Source organism: Hyperolius riggenbachi, chromosome 10 (genome assembly GCF_040937935.1).
Source record: "Hyperolius riggenbachi isolate aHypRig1 chromosome 10, aHypRig1.pri, whole genome shotgun sequence".
In the NCBI taxonomy this organism is placed as follows: Eukaryota; Metazoa; Chordata; class Amphibia; order Anura; family Hyperoliidae; genus Hyperolius; species Hyperolius riggenbachi.
The window spans coordinates 122657410-122680313 of record NC_090655.1 but is presented as its reverse complement, the minus strand read 5'-3'; the positions used below and the strand labels follow the sequence as shown (position 1 = coordinate 122680313).

Genomic DNA, 22904 nt, shown 5'->3' with positions numbered 1-22904 from the left:
TAAGCCTTCTACTCTGGAATGCGGGCTCACGGAAGATAGTAAAAGAAAGAAGTCATAAATCAACTGGCCAAGTTTACGCACAAGTTTTGAAAACTATACTAAAAGCTCAATACTCACCCGAAGATGGATCGGTGAACCTCACAGTGATGCCTCTCGATGAACGAGGTTCCCCGATCCCACTTCCTACCTATGGAAACACACGATAGCACACAACGGGCACAAATGGGAAGTCAAGCGATTGTGGTACTTTGTGCAGGAGTCATCCAAGATCTTAAAAATCTGATGCGTTGTGACAGTCATTATCTCTGTGCATTGCCAAGCGTAGTTTGTGTTAACAAGTTGCAAGATCACAGAAATGGTCGCTCGTTAAATCCCTCCCCCCCCAAAAAAAAAAAAACTTGCTGGTCTCGGGAAAACAGCAAAGTGTGTATAGGTCTTAAAGGAAACCCGAGATGGGGCCACAGCAATAAAACATGCATACCTGGGGCTTACTCCAGTCCGCCCCAGCCTGTTCATTCACTTGCCGTCATCTTCTGACTGCCCGTTCGCCTGCAATTGGCCGCAGAAATTCCTCCGGTCTGAAGCCAACTGTGTGGCCTGGGAGCGAGACACGGGAGCATCCGGCTGAGGAGCGAGACACGGGTGCAGTCGGCTGGGGAGCGAGACACGGGTGCACCCGGCTGGGGAGCGAGACACGGGTGCACCCGGCTGGGATGCGAGACACGGGTGCACCCGGCTGGGGAGCGAGACACGGGTGCAGTCGGCTGGGGAGCGAGACACGGGTGCAGTCGGCTGGGGAGCGAGACACGGGTGCACCCGGCTGGGGAGCGAGACACGGGTGCACCCGGCTGGGGAGCGAGACACGGGAGCACCCGGCTGGGGAGAGAGACACGGGAGCACCCGGCTGGGGAGCGAGACACGGGAGCACCCGGCTGGGGAGCGAGACACGGGAGCACCCGGCTGGGGAGCGAGACACGGGTGCACCCGGCTGGGGAGCGAGACACGGGAGCACCCGGCTGGGGAGCAGCGAGACACAGGAGCACCCGGCTGGGGAGCAGCGAGACACAGGAGCACCCGGCTGGGGAGCAGCGAGACACAGGAGCACCCGGCTGGGGAGCAGCGAGACATGGGAGGACCCGGCTGGGGAGCAGGAAGACACGGGAGCACCCGGCTGGGGAGCAGCGAGACACGGGAGCATTCGGCTGGACTGCGCATGCCGACTGGCCCCGACTGGAGGATTTTCCAGGGCCAGTTGCGGGCAAGCAGGCAGTCAGAAAAGGACGGTGTGGGAGCGATCAGGTCGGAGGGAGCTGGAGGAAGCCCTAGGTATATTTTTTTTGTTATGGCTCCATCTCAGGTACACTTTAAAGTGATACTTAATGAAAGAAATAATTAAAAAATTGTATCGATCCTCCTCCTACATTAGGGTATAAACTCTTCAGGGAAAGAGTAACTGTCTATGGGTGCCTTCATATTACCTGTGATGCAGTGTGCTGGAAGTGCTCAATCTAACGTGCTTCCAAAACTATGTTAGCACGCGTATCTGCATTGATGTGTGGCAGACTGGAAGTCATGTAAGTCTATGGCGATGCAGGGATTTGAAAAATGTTGGCGGCGGCGCGGCAATGTTGCAGCGCAGAAGCATGGTTTATAGAATACGCTTCCGTGCACTTCCGTATTTCCGAAACAGGAAGGGACCACAAGCAAGCATAACTTCCTGTTTGGATGACAGCCAGACTGAGAATACCACAGAGTAATGTGGTATTCCCTAAAGGCCTGTTTTTAGCGGTGGGGTGAGCACGCCACAACGCTGTCGCCAAAATGCAGTGTGAAGCCGGCCTCAGGAAACAAAAGAAAGACGTAGACTGGTTTGACCAACCTAATATTCCTTTTACTGTAGAAGCAAGACGATGCAGATGCAGATGTATTTGAAATAGATGTTCAAGAGTAACGCTAAGTATCTTAACATATTTTATGGCAAATGCTCATGATGCAGCCAGTAGAGTCATAACTATTTCAAGCTCCAGTTGAACTGCCACATGACTTCCTACAAGGCAATGTACAGACATACCAAGAGCTCTGGTTTTCCAATAAGCCAGTGCAGCTTGCCAACCATCCTTGTTCACGTACTACTGTTATTTATTTGACTGCACCAGGAGAAAATGTCATCCACTACCAGTGTGGTGCAAATGTGACACAGGAGGGTGTGCTTTGGTGATTCATGAGTATACATACAATTGGTAGGTTGTTCGTGAGAAAGTGTGTGTGTGTGTGTGTGTGTGTGTGTGTGTGTGTGTGTGTGTGTGTGTGTGTGTGTGTGTGTGTGTGTGTGTGTGTGTGTGTGTGTGTGTGTGTGTGTGTGTGTGTGTGTGTGTGTGTGTGAGAGAGAGAGAGAGAGAGAGAGAGAGAGTGTATGAGTGTGAGTGAGTGAGTGTGAGTGAGTGAGTGTGCACACACATGTTGGAAAAGAGACTTAAAGAGAAACTCCGACCAAGAATTGAACTTTATCCCAATCAGTAGCTGATACCCCCTTTTACATGAAAAAAATCTATTCCTTTTCACAAACAGACCATGAGGGGGCGCTGTATGACAGAAATTGTGGTGAAACCCCTCCCCCACAAGAAACTCTGAGGACCGTGGTACTCCTGGCAGTTTCCTGTCTGTGAACCTTGTTGCATTATGGGAAATAGCTTTTTACAGCGGTTTCCAACTGCCAAAAAAGCATGCAGCAGCTACGTCACCTGCCAGCAGTAAAAACGTCACCATGTAATAAATGTCAGAATGTAAATCAGGGATTTAAAAGTGTTTACAATGGGCAAACACTGACTAAATCATTTATACATAATTATTGTAAAAATGAAGCACTTTTTTATTACATTAATAACAGTCTGTATGAGTAACAGACTGAGCTTCTCTCAGCCTATCACACTCTGGTTAGCAGCCATGTCTTGTTTGTAAACACTGCCTAAAACTGGCAATTACAAGCCAGGATCGCAGCAGGGAGTGGCAGAAACAACAAAGAGGGGCCCAAGGAGAACATAATGAATAGAATGGTATGCTTTTTATTGTAAGAATTTTAGAGTACAGATTCTCTTTAAAAAGCAAATACCTACTACTATTACGATACTTGTTATGGATCATACATGCGTCATTTTACACACCATAGCATATGTAAAAAAATGCCTGAAATGTTGATTCAAACAAAAAAAAAATCAAAAATGCAATAAAAACTACATGGAATGTCTGGTATGGTGTGGTATGCCTGGCAGTGTGTATGTGTGCATATACTGTGCATATACTGTATATACAAGTACCATTATGGTTTAAAATCACTCCCTTCTCTTTTCTGTGACAAGTGCCATGATCTGTAGGGCTGACTGCCTAGTATATACAAAGGGAAGAATGTTCCTCCATTCTCATGTAGCAAGGCATTTGCATGAAAACAGCTGTCAGTAATCCAGAGGCAACCATTCAGGGAGCATATAACAGAGACCTTTCCACTCAATTATCCCAGACCACCTGCTCATTTTTCACGGAGAAAGGAAAAGGCAAAACACAGAACAGTTTGCAGAGTCAGTTATTAGACATGACTCATACATAATTTCAACAGGTGTGCTTGTGCTGTGTATATTGGCTCAGCTTATAGCAGTGCAGTGCCTACAACTGTAAGCTAATGAGAACATGCTAATGTGACTCTATAACACAGTAATGCAGCCTGTGCCCCATACTCAACATTCATGGCTTATGTAATAAAGATATGTGTATCACACAACATATGAGACTTGGGTTTCTGATAAACTCCTACGTTTAATGATGTCATTAGCATTTATCATTAGCTATATGGATGGCTTTGCTTTTGTGGTCAAACTCCTAATGAAGTTCTAGAGACTAACACCCATGAATAAATCTTCATTAGCTAGCACTATTACATGGACCTTGATTATTATTCACATTGGCATAGCAATGGGGAATGCAGAGGTTGTGACTATACTAGGGCCCCTGGACCTGAGGGGCTCACATGGGACCCTCTAGCTTCTGCACTTTTGGTGCTGTAATGATGATCAGGGCTGGGACAAGGTGGAGATTCCTTACCCCAGTATAGCCACATGTAGCCCCTCACATAGCCTCCCTCCCCCCATTTGGAGAGCAGAGCGAGGGTACAACTCAGTGCTGCCAGGAATGCCTGCATATCTCCTCTACGTCACACAGTTGACGGTCTCCTCGCTGACCCCTCCAGCAGTGCAGTAATGAGAAATGCCTCTAGAGGGCATCGGAGAGGAGACACTGTGTTATGGGGAGAAGAGATGATGAGGTTCCCGGCAGTGCTGACAGGTGAGTTGTAATCATGGTTTCTGCTCACATCACTCTGCATATTGCCGGGCGAAGCAGGGCAATGGTGGATGCACAGGCGCGCACCCTGGGATCTGTTCTCAGAGGCTGAGGCCTTTCCAGCCTCCCCATTGGCCTGGCCCTGGTAATGGTCACCTCTACTATATGCTAATGGTGCAGAACTACATTGGTAATTAGACATTTATATTCTTTGCGACATAAGCGACTAGTTTAAGAGCACCTGTTTGTATTATTTGTGGTGGGGAAAGAGGAGTAACTAGGTGGTAGGCAGACACTAACAGCATCTTTTATGAAGCTGCCCAATCACTTTTGCTGAACTTCATTTTACCAGTAATTTCTCTGGGGAATTAATAGACCTTCGACTGCTGCTCAATTCAGCCAAAGAAATGCTGGATCAGGTGACTTAATCTGATGTCTCTGTAACTTTATACAAGGCCAGAAGGAAGAACATTTCAGTTGACTGATCTTCCACTTTGTTAAGCTGTTAGCGATGACTGATGATATTTGGCGGACATTCCCTGATAAAGGATAATTACAAGCAAATGATCTAACATTTCCTAAGTCATCACTTGTGGTTCTCAGAGTGGAAATTCTCTTACAATGATCACTTCTTCTGTTCACTAGACATGTTACAAGATAGTCCTGTCATTGCAACCAACATTGTACCCGTCTGCTAAGAGAACTACCTAGTGCAATTATTTTCTGATGCTAGCTGACTGTTGACAACTCTGCAAAACATGGTCTGACAACTATCGTGAAGGATGTGCTTGTAAATATATATTTGTATATTAGTTACTGCAGCAAAAACATAATCAAGATTGACTGAAATGTATAGGCTCATTGCCACGGCACATTTTGGGTGGTTTTTATACATGCACAGTGCGAGTGGTGCACGGCACGGCTCCCTTGCACCTATTTTGTTCCTTGCGGCAGACTGCATTTTACACAGTTTATGTAAATCCACTCCCCAGACAGGAAGTACATCACGGCACTTCCACCGATCTGCACATGTGTGCTGCACCACTACCAAGATTGTTTGCACACCATTGACTCCTATAGAGTCATGCATAACTCGACACCACAGGCACCACTCTCCAACACGCTACGGCATCAGCTGGACCACTTCTGTCTCATTGCGTCACACCGCAGGTACTGCGGCATGTTTCATAGAGCCCCGTTCACACTGCACACGTTTCCAGCTGCGTTTTGGAAATGCGTGCAGGAGGCAGACACGCACGACATCAGACAGTGCATAGAGTGCACTGTCTGATGTTCACACTGCATGCGTTCCGGACCTGTGCGGTCCGGGAACGCATGCTGCACGCATTTTTTTTAAAAACGCACGGCTGTCCCATTCACTTTTCAGTGATGGGATCAGCCACGCAACGCACACAAACGCGGATGTCGTGCGTTCGTACGCGTTGCGTTCCGCATGCATGGCCATCCGCGTTTGAACATGGCCTATACCCAATGCAATGAGCTGCTGCGGGAGAAGAGCACTGCAACACAATGCTGAAAAGAGCACTGCAACACAGTGTGAAAAGATCCTAAACTGACCTTCAGTCTTCTTCCAGGAAGTACAGGATGACAACACGTGTCAAGTATGACCGGTTTGGTTAAATCTGGGTATGTGTCATTCACATAAATCATTTTGAAGTATGCAGGTACGACAATGACTTACCTGTCTGTAAGTGCATATAATGATCTCTCGTAAGTGATAATGCATAGGAGTCATGGTTTCGCTAACGCAGTCAAGTGCCATGTCCACTTCTTTCTTCAGTTTGTGTCCATCAGGCAACAGCTGAGCAATCTTCATCACTACCTGAAAAGTTAAATACATAACATAATGTGTCATCAACATTGCTATACACGTGTTCAAGAAAAGTGAACTACATGAAGCTATTTCAGCTGTATAACACAGGTAGTCATCCATCACCTTTAGCATACGTCAAGCGTACACTTCTACACCCTGCTTGTAACACTCTTAGTACCCCACAAGTGCTATGAGGATTTCTTGGTCCTATAAAATGACAATTAAAATTATTTAGTACTCTGTTGTGATTTGGCAGGATAAACCTATTAAAATAGATGTTCTCCCTAAGCTTTGCTACATTTTCCAGGCCATTCAAATCAATCCCCCCTCCGTTCCTTCAGATATTTAAAACAGCTTTTTTATTAAATGTTGCAGGACAATAGAAATCCCAAAATAAGCTACAGGTTCCTAATTTGCACAAAAGTAGGAGGGAGCATCTGTCTCTCTCTCCCTCTAATAGGTAAATTCATACCAAAAGATCTTTATTTTCACCCTAGTTGGCTCCTTCCACAATAAACATGACAAACAGGTGGCAGAGTTAGAATCCAACAAATCTGTATTGGATCTCAGATTACTACCTTGTCTCTTACCCATGGCCACCAGTTAATAAAAGTGATTTGTCTGGTTTTGTCTCATTGCCTAGGACTGCTTCCTCAGAAATTGCTTCATATCCTCCACTACAGGGCCTTTAAGTTCCATGTCTAACGACCTTTATTTCCAGTCTGCAGTTTCTTCTGGACATCACATTCAAAATATGTCAACTTGCAGATAAGACAACATGCTCTGGTTAGTAAGCCCCCACACTCCTTTGCAGAGTCTGTGCAGGTTATCTGTAGACACAACCAGTTGCCAGAAGAAAGCCCAGGTGTCAAATCAGCTCACCCAACTCAGGTGAGATATTTTACATAAACGCTTTCCTTCAATTAGAGGTAGACCCTCTGCCAAAGATTAGCTAAAATAAAAACATTATATATATATATATAATGTTTATAATATAATTGCATTAAATTTTGGTTTGTGCTGCTCACCCCTTGGTATTTGCTTATAATTTTCCCCTGTGAGCCTGCATAGCCACGCCCACCTCTAGCACAGTTAAGCATATAAATTAGTGCATAGCACATGTTCAGAGAGTTCATTTGGTAGCTAGTGAAAGGTGAGGTGTTTTTAATTTCCTTTCTTCCATTTAGTTGACTCTGGGTTTTTGGATTAGTTCCCACTAGACTGCTTATAAAAACTGGCATTTTGCATGGTAGAGTAGGACTCACTCTCCCAACGACTCTGGGAGGACACGCATGGCTGCCAGTATTGTATAGGAGAGAGGCAAGGGGAAGGATAGCGAGAGCCGAAGCCGGCGGCTTCATCTGTTACATTGCTGCCGGCTTCATTTGTAATTATTAACTCACTTTTTACAAAATACATTTGGCCGCAGCGAGACGGCCAGTTAAAACACAATACAAATCGGTTACATTAACACTTTTAGTTACGTGAACTATTAATGCAATTAGCGCCACCTGCCAGATGCACCCGGCTAACTGAAAAGTACATATAAATAAATATATATATGTATATGTATATATGTACAGGATCTTCTCAAAAAATTAGCATATTGTGAAAAAGTTCATTATTTTCTGTAATGTACTGATAAACATTAGACTTTCATATATTTTAGATTCAAATACACACAACTGAAGTAGTTCAAGCCTTTTATTGTTTTAATATTGATGATTTTGGCATACAGCTCATGAAAACCCAAATTTCCTATCTCAAAAAATTAGCATATTTCACCCGACCAATAAAAGAAAAAGTCAACCTTCAAATAATTATGTTCAGTTATGCACTCAATACTTGGTCAGGAATCCTTTTGCAGAAATGACTGCTTCAATGCGGCGTGGCATGGAGGCAATCAGCCTGTGGCACTGCTCAGGTGTTATGGAGGCCCAGGATGCTTCTATAGCGGCCTTAAGCTCAACCAGAGTGTTGGGTCTTGCGTCTCAACTTTCTCTTCACAATATCCCACAGATTCTCTATGGGGTTCAGTTCAGGTCAGGAGAGTTGGCAGGCCAATTGAGCACAGTAATACCATGGTCAGTAAACCATTTACCAGTGGTTTTGGCACTGTGAGCAGGTGCCAGGTCGTGCTGAAAAATGAAATCATCTCCATAAAGCTTCTCAGCAGATGGAAGCATGAACCCACTTTTGAACCAGAAACAGCGGCAGAAGCGCCTGACCTGGGCTACAGAGAAGCAGCACTGGACTGTTGCTCAGTGGTCCAAAGTACTTTTTTCGGATGAAAGCTACTTTTACATGTCATTCGGAAATCAAGGTGCCAGAGTCTGGAAGACTGGGGAGAGGGAAATGCCAAAATGCCTGAAGTCCAGTGTCAAGTACCCACAGTCAGTGATGCTCTGGGGTGCCATGGCAGCTGCTGGTGTTGGTCCACTGTGTTTTATCAAGGGCAGGGTCAATGCAGCTAGCTATCAGGAGATTTTGGAGCACTTCATGCTTCCATCTGCTGAAAAGCTTTGTGGAGATGAAGATTTCATTTTTCAGCACGACCTGGCACATGCTCACAGTGCCAAAACCACTGGTAAATGGTTTACTAACCATGGTATTACTGTGCTCAATTAGCCTGCCAACTCTCCTGACCTGAACCCCATAGAGAATCTGTGGGATATTGTGAAGAGAAAGTTGAAAGACGCAAGACCCAACACTCTGGATGAGCTTAAGGCTGCTATCGAAGCATCCTGGGCCTCCAAAACACCTGAGCAGTGCCACTGGCTGATTGCCTCCATGCCACGCCGCATTGAGGTAGTCATTTCTGCAAAAGGATTCCCGACCAAGTATTGAGTGCATAACTGAACATAATTATTTAACGGTTGACTTTTTTTTTGTTTTAAAAACACTTTTCTTTTATTGGTCGGATGAAATATGCTAATTTTTTGAGATAGGAAATTTGGGTTTTCATGAGCTGTATGCCAAAATCATCAATATTAAAACAAAAAAAGGCTTGAACTACTTCAGTTGTGTGTATTTGAATCTAAAATATATGAAAGTCTAATGTTTAACAGTACATTATAGAAAATAATGAACTTTATCACAATATGCTAATTTTTTGAGAAGATCCTGTATATATGTATTCATATGTTTTTCAATTGTAATGCCTTGTTAGCATGAATATGCATTTTGATGTATATAAATGCATAACATGCATGTAAAAATGCATATAGGAAGTGCTTTATATTGTGCACTAGGCCTAAATGTTTGCTTTCTAAGCATGCACTATGCACATTAGTGTGCACTAAAACACAGGATATATATCATAGCCCCATGCAATTCAGTGGATAAATGCTCATGATGATGTCTGGAAGAAATGCAGCATGCTGTGTCTTGTCATGCAAGCGCAACACAGCATTAGAAGCCACTGAATAAAGGACAACTGTAGCGAGAGGTATATGTAGGCTGCCATATTTATTTCCTTCTATACAATACTAGTTGCCTACCAGTCCTGCTGATCTATTTGGCTGCAGTAGTGTCTGAATCACACCAGAATTGAGCATGCAGCTAATCTTGTCAGATTTGACAATAATGTCAGAAACACCTGATCTGCTGCATGCTTGTTCAGGGGCTATGTCTAAGGCTACTTACACACCAGGACGTTGCGTTTAGTGGACGTTATAGGGCACATAACGTGACCCTAACGCAACGCCTGGTGCTCTCTAATGTGGACGTCAGAGTGAGCCGCGTTGTGCAGCTCACTCTGGCGTCCATGATGCGTACTCTTGGACGCATGCGGCATCACATGGTCCCGCCCGACCAATCGCCCCACAGAGCGGCCGCTCCAGGAAGTAAACACTGCACGTCACACCGTGCAGTGAATATTAATTAGCCATGTGCCTGGCCGCTCTCCACTCCTCCCCAACACTACTGAGCATGTGCGCACAGTGTAACGCGGCTTAGCCGCGCATAACGCACAGCATGCAGCACTCTCAATGGATGTGCTGCGTTACAATGTAACGCAACGTGGGCACTGTGAACAGCCCATTGATTTTTCATTACTGTGCGGTGGGCTGCATTACAGGCTGCACCAACGTGTGCCTGTAACGTCCCACTGTGAAAGCAGCCTAAAAGTATAATGGGCAGAGGATCAGTAGGACTGCCTGGTAACTGGTATTGTTTAAAAGGCAATAAATATGTCAGCCTCTATATCGCTCTCACTTCAGTTGTCCTTTAACTTGGACTGTCAGGTCTAGTGTGTTTTTGTGTTGTATTTAAACTGACAGCATAGCCTATACTTTGTACAATATCTTACTGTATGAAAGAAAGCTGCTGTCATAAAACTGTCAGAAAGCCATCATGAAACTTTAGCTTTTACATGCATTTCATGTTTGGCATAACATTGTGGAGTAGAGTACATTGTCTGATGGTAAATTTATATTTTATTGTTCTGAAACCATAGTATACATTTAAATATATCAGCCCATGTTTAAAAAAACAATAGAGACAAGAGAAGCTTACAGTTGACAAAAATGTCTTTAGATCCTATCCATGACTGAAAAAAAATAAGAGTATTCTGCTGCCACCCAGTGGTCTTTATAGTCTTCAAACTGATGTAAAAAGTACTGATAATTTGGCAATATTTTTGTCCCATACATGACTTAAAGGGGCACTATGGTGAAAATTGTAAAATTTTAAATATGTACAAACAGACAAATAAGAAGTACGTTTTTTCCAGAGTAAAATGAGCAATAAATTACTTTTCTCTTATGCTGCTGTCACAATAGGTAGTAGAAATCTGACAGAAGCGACAGGTTTTGGACTAGTCCATCTCTTCATAGGGGATTCTCAGCAAGGCTTTTATTCTTTATAAAGATATTCCCTAAAAAGGATTTAAACACTGATGCTGGCCAGCTTCCCTCCACACTCCACAGTTATTTTGGCAGTTAGACGGTGCAACTGCCATTCACTATCTGCTTTTGAAAATAAAGAAATCCCTGAGAATCCCCCATGAAGAGATGGACTAGTCCAAAACCTGTTGCTTCTGTCAGATTTCTACTACCTATTGTAAGTGACAGCCACATAGGAGAAAAGTAATTTACTATCTCATTTTACAGCGGAAACAACATACTTCTTTTTTGTATAGGTTTGCAAATATTTTAAATTTTACAATTTTTCACCATAGTGTCCCTTTAACCACTTCACATCCAGACCTTGTTTTCAACTTATTGACCAGAGCAGTTTTGACAGTTTAGCTATGTCCCTATTTAATCAGAAATAACTTTATCACTACTTATGACACAGAAATGAAATATATATTGTTTTTTTTCAAGACAAACTAGGCTTTCATTGTATGCCATTTTTTCCCTCAAACAATTTTCTTTTCTATGAATTTTAATGGGAAAACAAAGAAATAAAATAGAAAAAAACATGTATTTATCAGTTTTACCAATTCCAGTTTAAAAATAAAAAGTGCTACTGTAGATAAAAAACACAAATTTTGTTAGGCTATTCTTACTGCTTATCACAAAACTTAGATTATGTTCCGGTCACAATTTATGGTAAAGATATTTGATTCTGAAATAATGCAACAGTGTGTTTTTCACTATGAATGAGAAAATAAAAGTATTTTTAATAGTAAAAATCAATCTCATTAGCTCAGGAAACTTATATTCCCATTCACCAATTAGTCCTGCATCAGATAGTGCCAGAAATGTGCACAGGAGCAAGCCCAATCCTGCACAGCACTGCTTCTGTACAAGTCAGTAGATCTACTGACCTGTGGCTTAGATGAAGTCCCAGAGGACGTATATATCTACTGACCTGTGGACGAAGTGGTTAAGGTACTTCATACCTTAATAGTGAGAACACATTTTGTTTTGTTTTTTTCTCACTAGAACATACGTTTTTACTATACATTTTAAAACCGGGTTTTTGACTCACGCATAATACTTCAAACCTAAAATGTTCTCCCCTTTCTTTTCATCTTTGGTAAGAATATACATACATATCTTATATACTCGCGTATAAACATAATTTTTCAGCCGAAAAATTGTGCTTAAAAGTTACCCCCTTGGCTTATATGTGAGTCAGTGAAGCAGAACAGATGGTGGAGCAGGTTTTGTTGCCAGAGGAGCATAAGGATCGTGCACTAGTGATACTGCTCTTGCCAGCTAACGCCCTGCTGTGTCTGTTGCCCCCATCCCCTGCAATATGATGTGCAGATTGTGCTGCTCAAGACTACCTGCGTCCCTCTGCTTACAAGGTGGTGATGCTGACCGGACCTGACAATAAAATCTAGTATTTCTTTGAAGGTTGCAGACTCGGAGGTGTGTTTATGCTCCCACTACCGGGAAGTCCATGTTGTATGACTGTTAAAAATGTTTGTATCATGCAGTAATCTTTACAAGTACAGTACTTAAAACTTGATTTGAGATTTAGCTTATACAGCTGCTAAATGCCTACAGAGGACTAAGAAAACCTTTGTGCCCAAAGTGGTCCTTTAACAGTTAAAATGCAACCTTACAAATATTCAATATACAAATATATTACAGAGCAGCACTCTAGACACCAAGCAAGACCAAAGAATTCTGGGGTACATGCCCCTACGCACGATGGAAAACTAAGCAATGAGTTTGTTTCATGATTACTTCCTTTGAAAACACCATGGGAGGTCATATTGTGGTGTACCACACATCCCCACTGGGCAGCATTCTTGGAGCAACAAATAGTGCCTGGGAGTTGTTCAGATTTAATGCAACATGTAATTTTGAGATGTGGAAGTGCCCTTCTCTATGCTGGCATGAAAACCCAAACCACAAATTACCAAGTGTGCGGCATGAAAAGGTCTGACACACATTTTAACAAACTTTTTTAAAGGAACATTTTACAATTCCATGACATTACCGTGTGATAATTAGTCATTTCATGAGCAAAAATCAAAATACATGGAGTCACGGAACTAAAAAAAAAAATGCTTCTCATGAGACGTTCAGAGTCTGCTAAGAATGATCTCCTCCTAAAGATCACCAACAGATATAATTGGGCTAACCCCTAAACAAAATTTGAAACACTATGGAAGCCAATACACTGTAGTACCTTAAAGGGAACCCAAACGGAGAAGAATATGGATGTTTCTTTTTAAAATAATACCAGTTGCCTGGCAGTCCTGCTGATCCTCTGCCTCTAATACTTTTAGCCACAGCCCCTCGACAAGCATGCAGATCATTTGCTCTGACTGAAGTCAGACTGGATTAGCTGCATGCCTGTTTCAAGTGTGTGATTCAGCCAAAGAGATCGCTACTAAACTGATGAGGCGAGCACCGGTCTATTATAATAAGCTTATCAGTACCACATTATATAAGACGTGTGCAGAAGGGGAATTATAACATGCACTGAAACAACTCAACAAAGGATTTCCCCATAACAACCGCACCACAAGAGGTAGGTATAATGAAAATAAGCTTTATTGTATCAAATAGGTAACAGGAATGATAAAAACAATAAAAACATGTATTCCAGGGTATCCCACCATATCAATTAGTACTGTAATAATTTAAATAACCCACTAACTTCCAAAAAAAGCCCCACTCTAATCAATACTGATAATAAAGTGCTATTGAGAGGGGTAAGCAAAAGGTGCTCGTGCTATCAAATAAGGATGATGCCCGCCTATATACATGGCATGCACATGCACATATTGAGGCATGCATGAAAGGAAATAAAGTGCCAAAAGAGGGAGAGGGAAGGATTCCCATAGAAACAGCGTGATAGTAGTGAAATCAAGAGGCTGGACGGCACCAGATAAACCATGTAATGTGGAGTGAGACAAAGTTGCCATGCATGAAGAGCTTACCAAGCGCAATGGAGTGGAGTGGAAGCGCGGTGTGTTTCAGCCAAAGAGATCAGCAGGACTGCCAGGCAACAAGTATTGCTTAACTACCTAAAGACCGCATCACGCCAATGGGCGTGACGGATGCGGCAGCCCCAGGACCGCCTAACGCTAATTGGCGTCAAGACCTGGGTCCGGCTACTGCAGATCGCGCACAGGCTGCGCACGCATCTCCTGCTTGGGAGCTGTACTGTATGTGTGTGACACGTCCCCCTGGGGCACAAGAGAGCGATCGGCTCTCATGGACTGAAGCATATGACAGCCGATCGCCATGATTGGCTGACTGCGGGGAGGGAGGGGAAAAAAATACAAAAATAGTTATATTTATTTAAAAATAAAAGAAGAAATATTGATAAAAAAAAATAAACATGGGTGTGGGAGGGGGAATCAGACCGCACCAACAGAGAGCTCTGTTGGTGGGGAGAAAAAGGGGGTGGGGATAATCACTAGTGTGCTGTGTTGTGCGGCCCTGCAGCTTGGCCTTAAAGCTGCAGTGGCCTATTTTAAAATACCTAGCCTGGTCTTTAGGGGGGTTTAGCACTGTGGTCCTGAAGTGGTTAAAGGGAAACATCCATCTCCCTCTCAGTTAAGGTTCCCTTTAACATTACAGGGAATAAATATTGTAAGATGGAATCAACAATGTCGGTTTGAAAATGGAAGCATAAGAAAAGCCTATAGAGAATATTATATACCTGCCCAAGCCTGTGAAGTCTTTCCAACTAAAACTTTGTTATATGTATTTAAAGTGAACCCGCGGTGAAATTAAACTCATGAGATAAACAATTGTATTTAACCTCCTACTCTTAAAATTTTTCTTTATTTTTTTAGATATCGCATGGTTTTATTTTATATTTAAACATACATCATACATTCAAACATCTACAAAGTAGATTGAATGTTTTGTTGTCTCTGCTCAGAGGCAGGGAACCTAAAGCAAAGTAAAAAAAAAAAAAAAAAGTTTTACTTAGCAGGGGCTGCCAGCCCCCTGCAGCCCCCTGTGCCTGCGCCGTCCTGGAACGATCCTCCGGTCGGTGGATACTCCGTCCTGGATCACAGTCCCACCGCCGGGAGCGTCTTGTGAATGCACACTATGTGGAAATCTCGTACTGCCAAGTGCAGGACGCTCCCAGCGGCGTTAGCATGATCGAGGACACGGGCAGGCGCAGTTTCCATTGACTGGCCAGTTGGTGGAAAATGAAACTTAGCTGCCCTAGGGGACCAGAGGATCATTCCAGGACAGCACATGCACAGGGTGGCTGCAGGGGGCTGGTAGAAGCCTGAGGTAAGTGAAACTTTTTTTTTTTACTTTGCTTTAGGGCCCATTCACACGTGTGCGTTATTAATATGGTTAATAATATGTTTTGCACTGTACATACACATGTTTATCTCATCATGTCACATGTCGCCTCAGGTACACTAAAAAAGTTGGTAGACCACATGGAGGAATAGGATGCCGGGATTGACTCACTGTCAGATGTACTTTTTCTACCTGAGCATAGAATTGGATTGGGATTATATATAAATGTAATTAAACCATTATCTGGGAATTCCTCTTGAATTTTGACTCAGAGTCTCTTTGGAATCTAGAACTATATGACACAAGATTGTGAAGACTATGATCAACATCTTTGGATATAAACTGCATGCTCACCTTATATACTGTATATGCACCTTGAACATGACATTTATAGGCGCTACAATCGGCCTGAGAAAGTGGGCAGAGACACACAAAACGCATTGCCAGTGCAAAATAAAATCTTTCTTGCATTATTTTTGTGCCGTCAGAGGTAAGCTGCCTCTTATTATCTTGTTAGCTGTTTTTAACCAAGTTCAGTATACCCTTGGGTGCCTCTTTGCCCCTTTGTGTATGCTCACTTGGCTTTAAAGAAGTATATATGAAGCTATATTTTCACATTGATCCTCTGAAGAAGTGGCATTTGGGCTGCGAAACGTTGGTAGCACTACGTAACTCACTATGAAAATTACATAATTAGCCAAGATTTCATGAAGGAAATATCTTGCACAATTTGATTAAATGAAATGTGCAATAAACATAATAGGTCCTAAGGATATTGTGGTACACGTATATATTTACGGTGTTCCCTAACCCCCTATTTTTGTATTGTTAACAAAACCTACAGCAGTGTTCTCCCCAGGCTCTTTTAGCCGGGTGCTCCACCCGGCTAGATTTGGAGACCACCCGGCTGTCATCGGCTCACCTCCTCACCTCCTCCTATGCTGTAAGCAGAGTTGCCCTGCATTTTCATCTCGCCCCACCCGGCTGCTTTTTCATGCCACCCGGCTACTATTTCATGCCACCCAGCTGGAAAAAAATTCTGGGGAGAATACTGTACAGTTTTCCTAAAATTACTTACAAAAGACTCCTGTAATACCTGGGGTATCTAATAAAACCACAGATGCATGAGAAATGTAATATTGCAAGAGCCTAATTTGGACATTCTGTTTCAATCATCTCATCTCAGTGCAAAAAAAAACCTGTTGCATGTACTGTATATAGCTGCCTGCTCTAATATCTCGTCAGCATACAGGATTCGATTCTGAAGAAGGTTGAGAAGCCAAATGCTTACTCTTAACCTTTTAAGTCAGTCAATAAATGGTTTCATCCCGATTCAAAACTTCTTACAAAAAAATGTAAGACTTCCCCATAAAACCCACTGCTATAAGCATTTAAATTATGGTTATAAACTGCAATGAAATAGGAACACATATCTTAATATACTCTTCATTTAAATAAAAAATGCCTAGAGTTACCATGTTTGAGGAACTGGACGTATTTATTGAACTTTTTCCTGGACAGAACTTGTCACGTCCATCTTATGATTTACATTTGTAAGGCATCTGCTACCTGAAGACGTAGGTCTACAGTATTAGCTCACAAAATGTGTCATGTTTAAAGTGTCTAAAGGTGCTCACTAAGGATCCAATCTTTTTTTTGCTCAAGCTTTCCATTTCTACGTAATATAAAAACTGCCTAAAGTATTCATTCAATATATTCACTCAGTTTACCCTTCTACTACATAGATTTGGTGTACATGGCAATACTTTCCCCCCTCCACGTCATAACAACTCGGGGGGATATGTAATTTGGAGTCCGGCTATTGCCAAGCACCTGAATTACAGATATACGGGACACTGACTACAGCACTGCAACTACAGTATAGCTGCACCAATAACTAGTACTATGCAGCCTAGTGTTTGCACCAAAGTGACCTGCTTTGATAGATTTGATAAGACTGGACAAAAAAAAAGATTGGATCATTAGTGGCCATCATTAGAAATGTATTGATATTGTTGCCCCGTATTAGTTACACTTATTTCTTATCCCTTCATTTTTTTATTATTATTTTTTTTTGGGGGGGGGGGAGAGAAAGAGAAAGCCTTTATTCATATTCTAGTTTCCTCTTAAAGGACACATCCAAGCAGCTTTAAAAAACAAGAACAAAAAAAACAACTCTACTTACCCGAGGCTTCCTCCAGCAACTTGCAGCCGTCCTGTGCCCTAGCCGCAGCTCCACTCCCCGCCAGTGGCCCAGGGTCCCGTCCAGCACAAGATGCCCACTGCGCCTGCATGAGCGGCTCTCAGAGTCGCACTGACATAATCCGGACTGAACTGGGTAGGCGCACTCCGGGCGACTCCGTGAGCTGCACAGGAAGATGCCGACCTGGAGAGGCCGGCATCTGCACCGGAGGGGACCGGGAGCCACCGGAGCTGTGGCGAGGGCACAGGACAGCTGCAAGGGGCTGGAGGAAGGTAACAGTAAATTCGGGCGCCTGAGGCAAGTGGACAAATCGGGCGCCGCCATTCACTCCCATAATAAATATCGTTTAATGGGCGCCCGACAGGAAAAAAGGGCGCCGGAGAAAAATAACGTTTTATAAGCGGCGCCCGGAGTTTTACTGTTTTATAACTGCTTCTCATGATTACACATTTTATGATTTATAATTTTTTAAACATTATTTTTAAACGAAAAACAGTACAATCTTTTTTAAAACATTATTTTTAAACGAAAAACAGCACAATGTTTTTTTTCACACGTTATTTATGCTTATCACAGGGGGGTCTAAGGTTTAGGCACCACCAGGGGGGTCTTAGGTTTAGGCACCACCAGGGGGGTCTTAGGTTTAGGCACCAACAGGGGGGTCTTAGGTTTAGGCACCAACAGGGGGGGTCTTAGGTTTAGGCACCAACAGGGGGGGTCTTAGGTTTAGGCACCAACAGGGGGGTCTTAGGTTTAGGCACCAACAGGGGGGTCTTAGGTTTAGGCACCACCAGGGGGGTCTTAGGTTTAGGCACCACCAGGGGGGTCTTAGGTTTAGGCACCAACAGGGGGGTCTTAGGTTTAGGCACCACCAGGTGAGTCTTAGGTTTAGGCACCACCAGGGGAGTCTTAGGTTTAGGCACCATCAGGGGAGTCTTAGGTTTAGGCACCACCAGGGGAGTCTTCAGTTTAGGCACCACCAGGGGGGTCTTAGGTTTACGCACCAACACGGGGGTCTAGGGGTTAGGGGTAGGTACAGGGAGGGTTACTTACTATTTTTTTTTAAACGTTATTGTACCTTTTTACTTTTTAAATGGAAGATTAACGTTTTCACAATTGCCAATTTCATGCACATTATTTAATGATTTATAACTTTATAAAACATTATTTTTAAACGAAATATAGTACATTATATTTTTAAACGTTATCCATGTTTATCGTTTAAAACCCCGCGCCCTTTTTTCCCAGCGCCCCTTTTTAATGTACGCCTGGAGGAAGCCCAGGGTAACTAGATTTTTGATTTTTTAATTTCCGTGGACCTTCCCTTTAAAAGATGCTAATTTCTAAAAGATAATAATGCTCACCGGACACATGCTCACTTCAGAATCAGAAAGCAGGGCCCAGTGGTGCATATCTTTTTCCCCACCATCAATCACCTTGCCACCTGCAATGCAGAACAAATGGCAAGGAATTGTAGCAGCATGCCACTGCATATGATGCACAAGCGCTGTAGAGACTAGTGAACTGCTCCACCACGCCTTCTACAACCTGCGGGGAAGAGAAATGTTCCCTGGGAGGAACTGATGCAGAGTTTCTCCTGCAGGGGAATGTAACTGTTCTCTGTCCAGAGGCGTATCTAGGTATAATAGCGCCCATGGCAAACACTGAAATTGCGCGTGCCCCCCCCCCCCCCCAGTCAGAACACCGTAAATAACAGCATTGTACCTCACAGTCTTAGGCAGAGCAACCGCTTCACACAATCAGAGGCCCCCTCACACTCAGGGAACTCCTCCTCCGATAAAGCCTTCACTAACCAAAACATTGCATTATCAGGGCATATATCCATAGCCATATTCTCTACAATAGCAAATAGCCATATTCTCTAGATAACAGAATTACCGTAAGTAGCCGTGTGCCCTTAGATATCAGCATCAGTAAGCTAGATGTACTCCAGCCAGTTTGGTAGCCCTGTGAGTTCCCCAGGTAGGATTATTAGGAAGCAATGTATGGACCCTTTCTCAGATAGTAGTATTAAGTAGGTAGCTAGCATTTCACCAGACATTCCACCTGTATAGGTAGCTATATGTATCCACCAGCAATAGCCTCAGGTATAAGTAGCCAAAAGTTTTACCCCAGTATGGGTAGCTATATGTAGTCTTCCAGAATTGACAGCCCCCAGCATAGGTAGCCCAAGGTGTCCCTCCAGAATAGGTAGCCCCCAGTTTAGGTAAGAAGGTGTCCGTTCAGTATTGGTAGCCAAATGTGTCCCTCCCCTGTTAGGTGCTCAGTATAGGTAGCTCCTCAAGTATTGCTAGCCAAAGGTGTGCCTCCAGGATAGGAAACTAGAGGTAGCCCCCCCCCCCCCCTCTAGAGGTGTCCAAAGTAGGTAGGCCCCCCTGCTAATCTGAGGTGTTTGTAAAAGGGAAGCATGCGAGAGGAGAGGGACCCTAAGCACAGTAGTAGTTTAGAGTGGTATCTAATTCAGTTAAGTGAACTTTTAGTTAGTGGACACACAATTATTATATTATTACCTTATGTGTAACTTATTTTCACTCTGCTGACAGCAGCCAGTTGATCTCTCTCTGCTGCCTATGCTGCCTGCCTAGCTGCTTCACTGACAGTCACTCCATGCGCACTGTCACCTGATCTTCTGCAGCTACACACACACACGCTGTTTCCTCTCCATTCCCACCCCCATCAGCCCCAGCGGCACAGAAGAAGCCAATCAGGAGGGGGTTCACCGGGGATGAGGGGCTGAGGCTCAGACAGTCAGGCAACAAGTGGTGCCAGCCGTTACTATGGCGACCACAGACGCTGGGCAGCGCAGTGGGGAGGACTGTTTGGTGGACAGATCAGCTCAGGATCGCCAGCCGCCGGGGATGCGAGGCAGCAAGTGGGGGCGGAGCCAAGTTGCCGACGTTACCATGGCAACCACACAGACGCTGGGGCAGAGGAGAGCAGCGGGGAGGACTGTCACTGCGCTAGTGCGCTCAGAAGCAAGCCGCTCAGGAGGAGGAGTCGCCGATGATGACGAAAGACAGCACGTGGAGGTGGAGCGGAGCCGAGTCGCTGACGTTGCTATGGTGACCTGCCGCGACCACAAACGCTGGCGCAGCGGGGAGGAACAGAGAGGTGAACGGACAAGCTGTGGCAGCCGCACACACACGCAGACAGTGCCGCTCTCCTGACCCGACCTAGTAAGGGGCGATTAATTGCTTACTGGGGATGCGCCCCCCCCCCCAGGTGAGTGACAAAGGGTGCCCATAGCAGCTGCCCTATGTGCACCCCTGTAGATACCCCCCTGTCTCTGTCTTTCAGGAAGAAGCCAGCCCCATCAATTTCGCAATAAAATATAGTAGATAATACTTCACCTATGCCAATTTTTACCTAACCGCTCACTCCTTAAAGAGGAACTTCAGTCTAAACAAACATAATGTCATTATTAAGCTACATTAGTTATGTTAATCAAAATCGATAGGTAATATAATCTCTTACCCACTTAATCAAAATCGGATAGGTAATATAATCTCTTACCCACCCTGTTATAAAAGAACAGGCAAATGTTTGTGATTTCATGGGGGCAGCCAACTTTTTGGTTAAAAGGAGGCGACAGGGAGCATAAGACGGTTCCGACTGTCCTGTGTCCGGATCACTCCTCCCAGCTGCGCACTAGGCAACGAGAACAAAAGCTAAAAAGCTAAAAATGAGGCTTGGGTAAGAAAAACAAAGTTCTGATGCTGTGAAACTGTTCAAGAAATACCAAGCTTTTTCAGTGCTGCTGAGAGGATTTTGAGTCTGGAGGTTCACTTTAAAGAGGAACCGTAATAATATATAGTAGAATGTAAAATTATTCAGGATACACACTTTTACTTTACCTATCCTGGTTTCAGCATCAGAAACTCTTCTTATATCTATATGGTATGCACCCCTGCCATCCAGTGATGTTTAGCCTCAGTTATGATGTCATGGTGGGTTGGTTTGCCAGCAGTTAAGATGCTAGCATCACGGACATACTTAAGAATGGTAAAATGGTTGAGGTAAGATTTTACAATGGGCAAATTTTTGACTAATTTATAAATATTGTAAAAAAAAAAATCAATTTTGTTCATTAACACAAAGTAAAGTTCCGCCTTAAAGGGAACCTAAGCAGCTGACTGGAGGATCGCAGAATCATAGTGAGGGCACAGGAGGACTGCAGGGGGCTGGAAGAAGCCCCCAGTAAGTTACACTGCTAGGTTGTTTTTAACTTTAGGTATCCTTTCAGCATGAGAACGCAAGCATGTAGGAGTATCAACTTCAGAAAGCATCTCACCTCAAACTCTCCTTTAGTGTATCTGGCATCAGGAACGCTTACAATTTCATCCTCACTGATTTCAGGAATAGTCTGCAAGAATAATAGAAACCTTATAGAAAGGAATGACACTGTGCTCTGTGAGTATTGCACAGTGATAGAATTACATGCATAGTATTTTAGACTGGTACTCACATTGAAATGCCAGAGGATCAGTAATGCAATGACCATTGCAGTTGTTGTCCTTCCTCTGCCTTCTTGACAGTTGAAGACAAAGGCTGCATTTGAGTCCTCTGCAAGCATACTCTTCATAGCCTGAAGAATCATGTCAAAATCCTGCAGGGCAAATATATGGCTACTGTTATTTAAATGCCCTAAATAAAATGGATTTAAAGTGGACCTGCACTCTTGCACAGAAGGAAAACAGAGAAATGTACCCTGTATGTATTTAAAGAAATGTGACCTGCATGTATTTAGAAAAATGTGCTCTGTATGTATTTAGAGAGTTTAACCTGTCTAATTCTGCCTCATCTGTGACTAATCACATCTGTAATTTGATCTCTTCAGCGGTGTCCGCACAGGAATCTCCCCTGCCATAGCAGAGCTGCTAATTTGTAAACACAGGATGTTAACCCCATGTCTGCTTCTATGAAAGCAGGAAGTAGACAATGCATATTTATTGCAGGATTTGTATCAGCTGTAACAAAGTAATGGTTTTCTTTAAAGGTTATGCCGTTGAGTATCTTTAAGAGCAGAGAGGAGTTCTGAGTTCAGGTCTGCTCTAAAATACCACATTTTGTAAAGATAAAAATATATATAAAACTAAGGAAAAGTTCTGGTTGGTTGGTTGGTATGGCAACCCAGATGTGCTTTACAAAAGTAAGGGTAAATGGAAGGAGGCGCCAATGTATATAAAATACTCTAAAAAAAACTAAAATTAAGAAAATTGAGGTGGCTTACCTCACAAACGACAACTCACTTTAGGTAGAAATATTTAATAATAAGCAGAGGCAACGCATTTTGCCACCTCGATTTTCTTAATTTTAGTTTTTTTTAGAGTATTTT

At 43.4% G+C, this 22904-nt stretch overlaps 1 protein-coding gene across 1 annotated transcript in view; it reads right to left on the bottom strand.

The window, feature by feature from the left end:
- The window catches only part of PALD1 (phosphatase domain containing paladin 1), a 329497-nt gene that overhangs the window by 43306 nt on the left and 263287 nt on the right, over positions 1-22904 (bottom strand). The window contains exons 17-19 of the mRNA XM_068258949.1: positions 22035-22175; positions 21861-21932; positions 6032-6172 (exon numbers count right to left, since the gene is read on the bottom strand). Coding sequence (XP_068115050.1) covers positions 6032-6172; positions 21861-21932; positions 22035-22175 — 354 coding nt within the window. The remainder of the gene's footprint in view (positions 1-6031; positions 6173-21860; positions 21933-22034; positions 22176-22904) is intronic.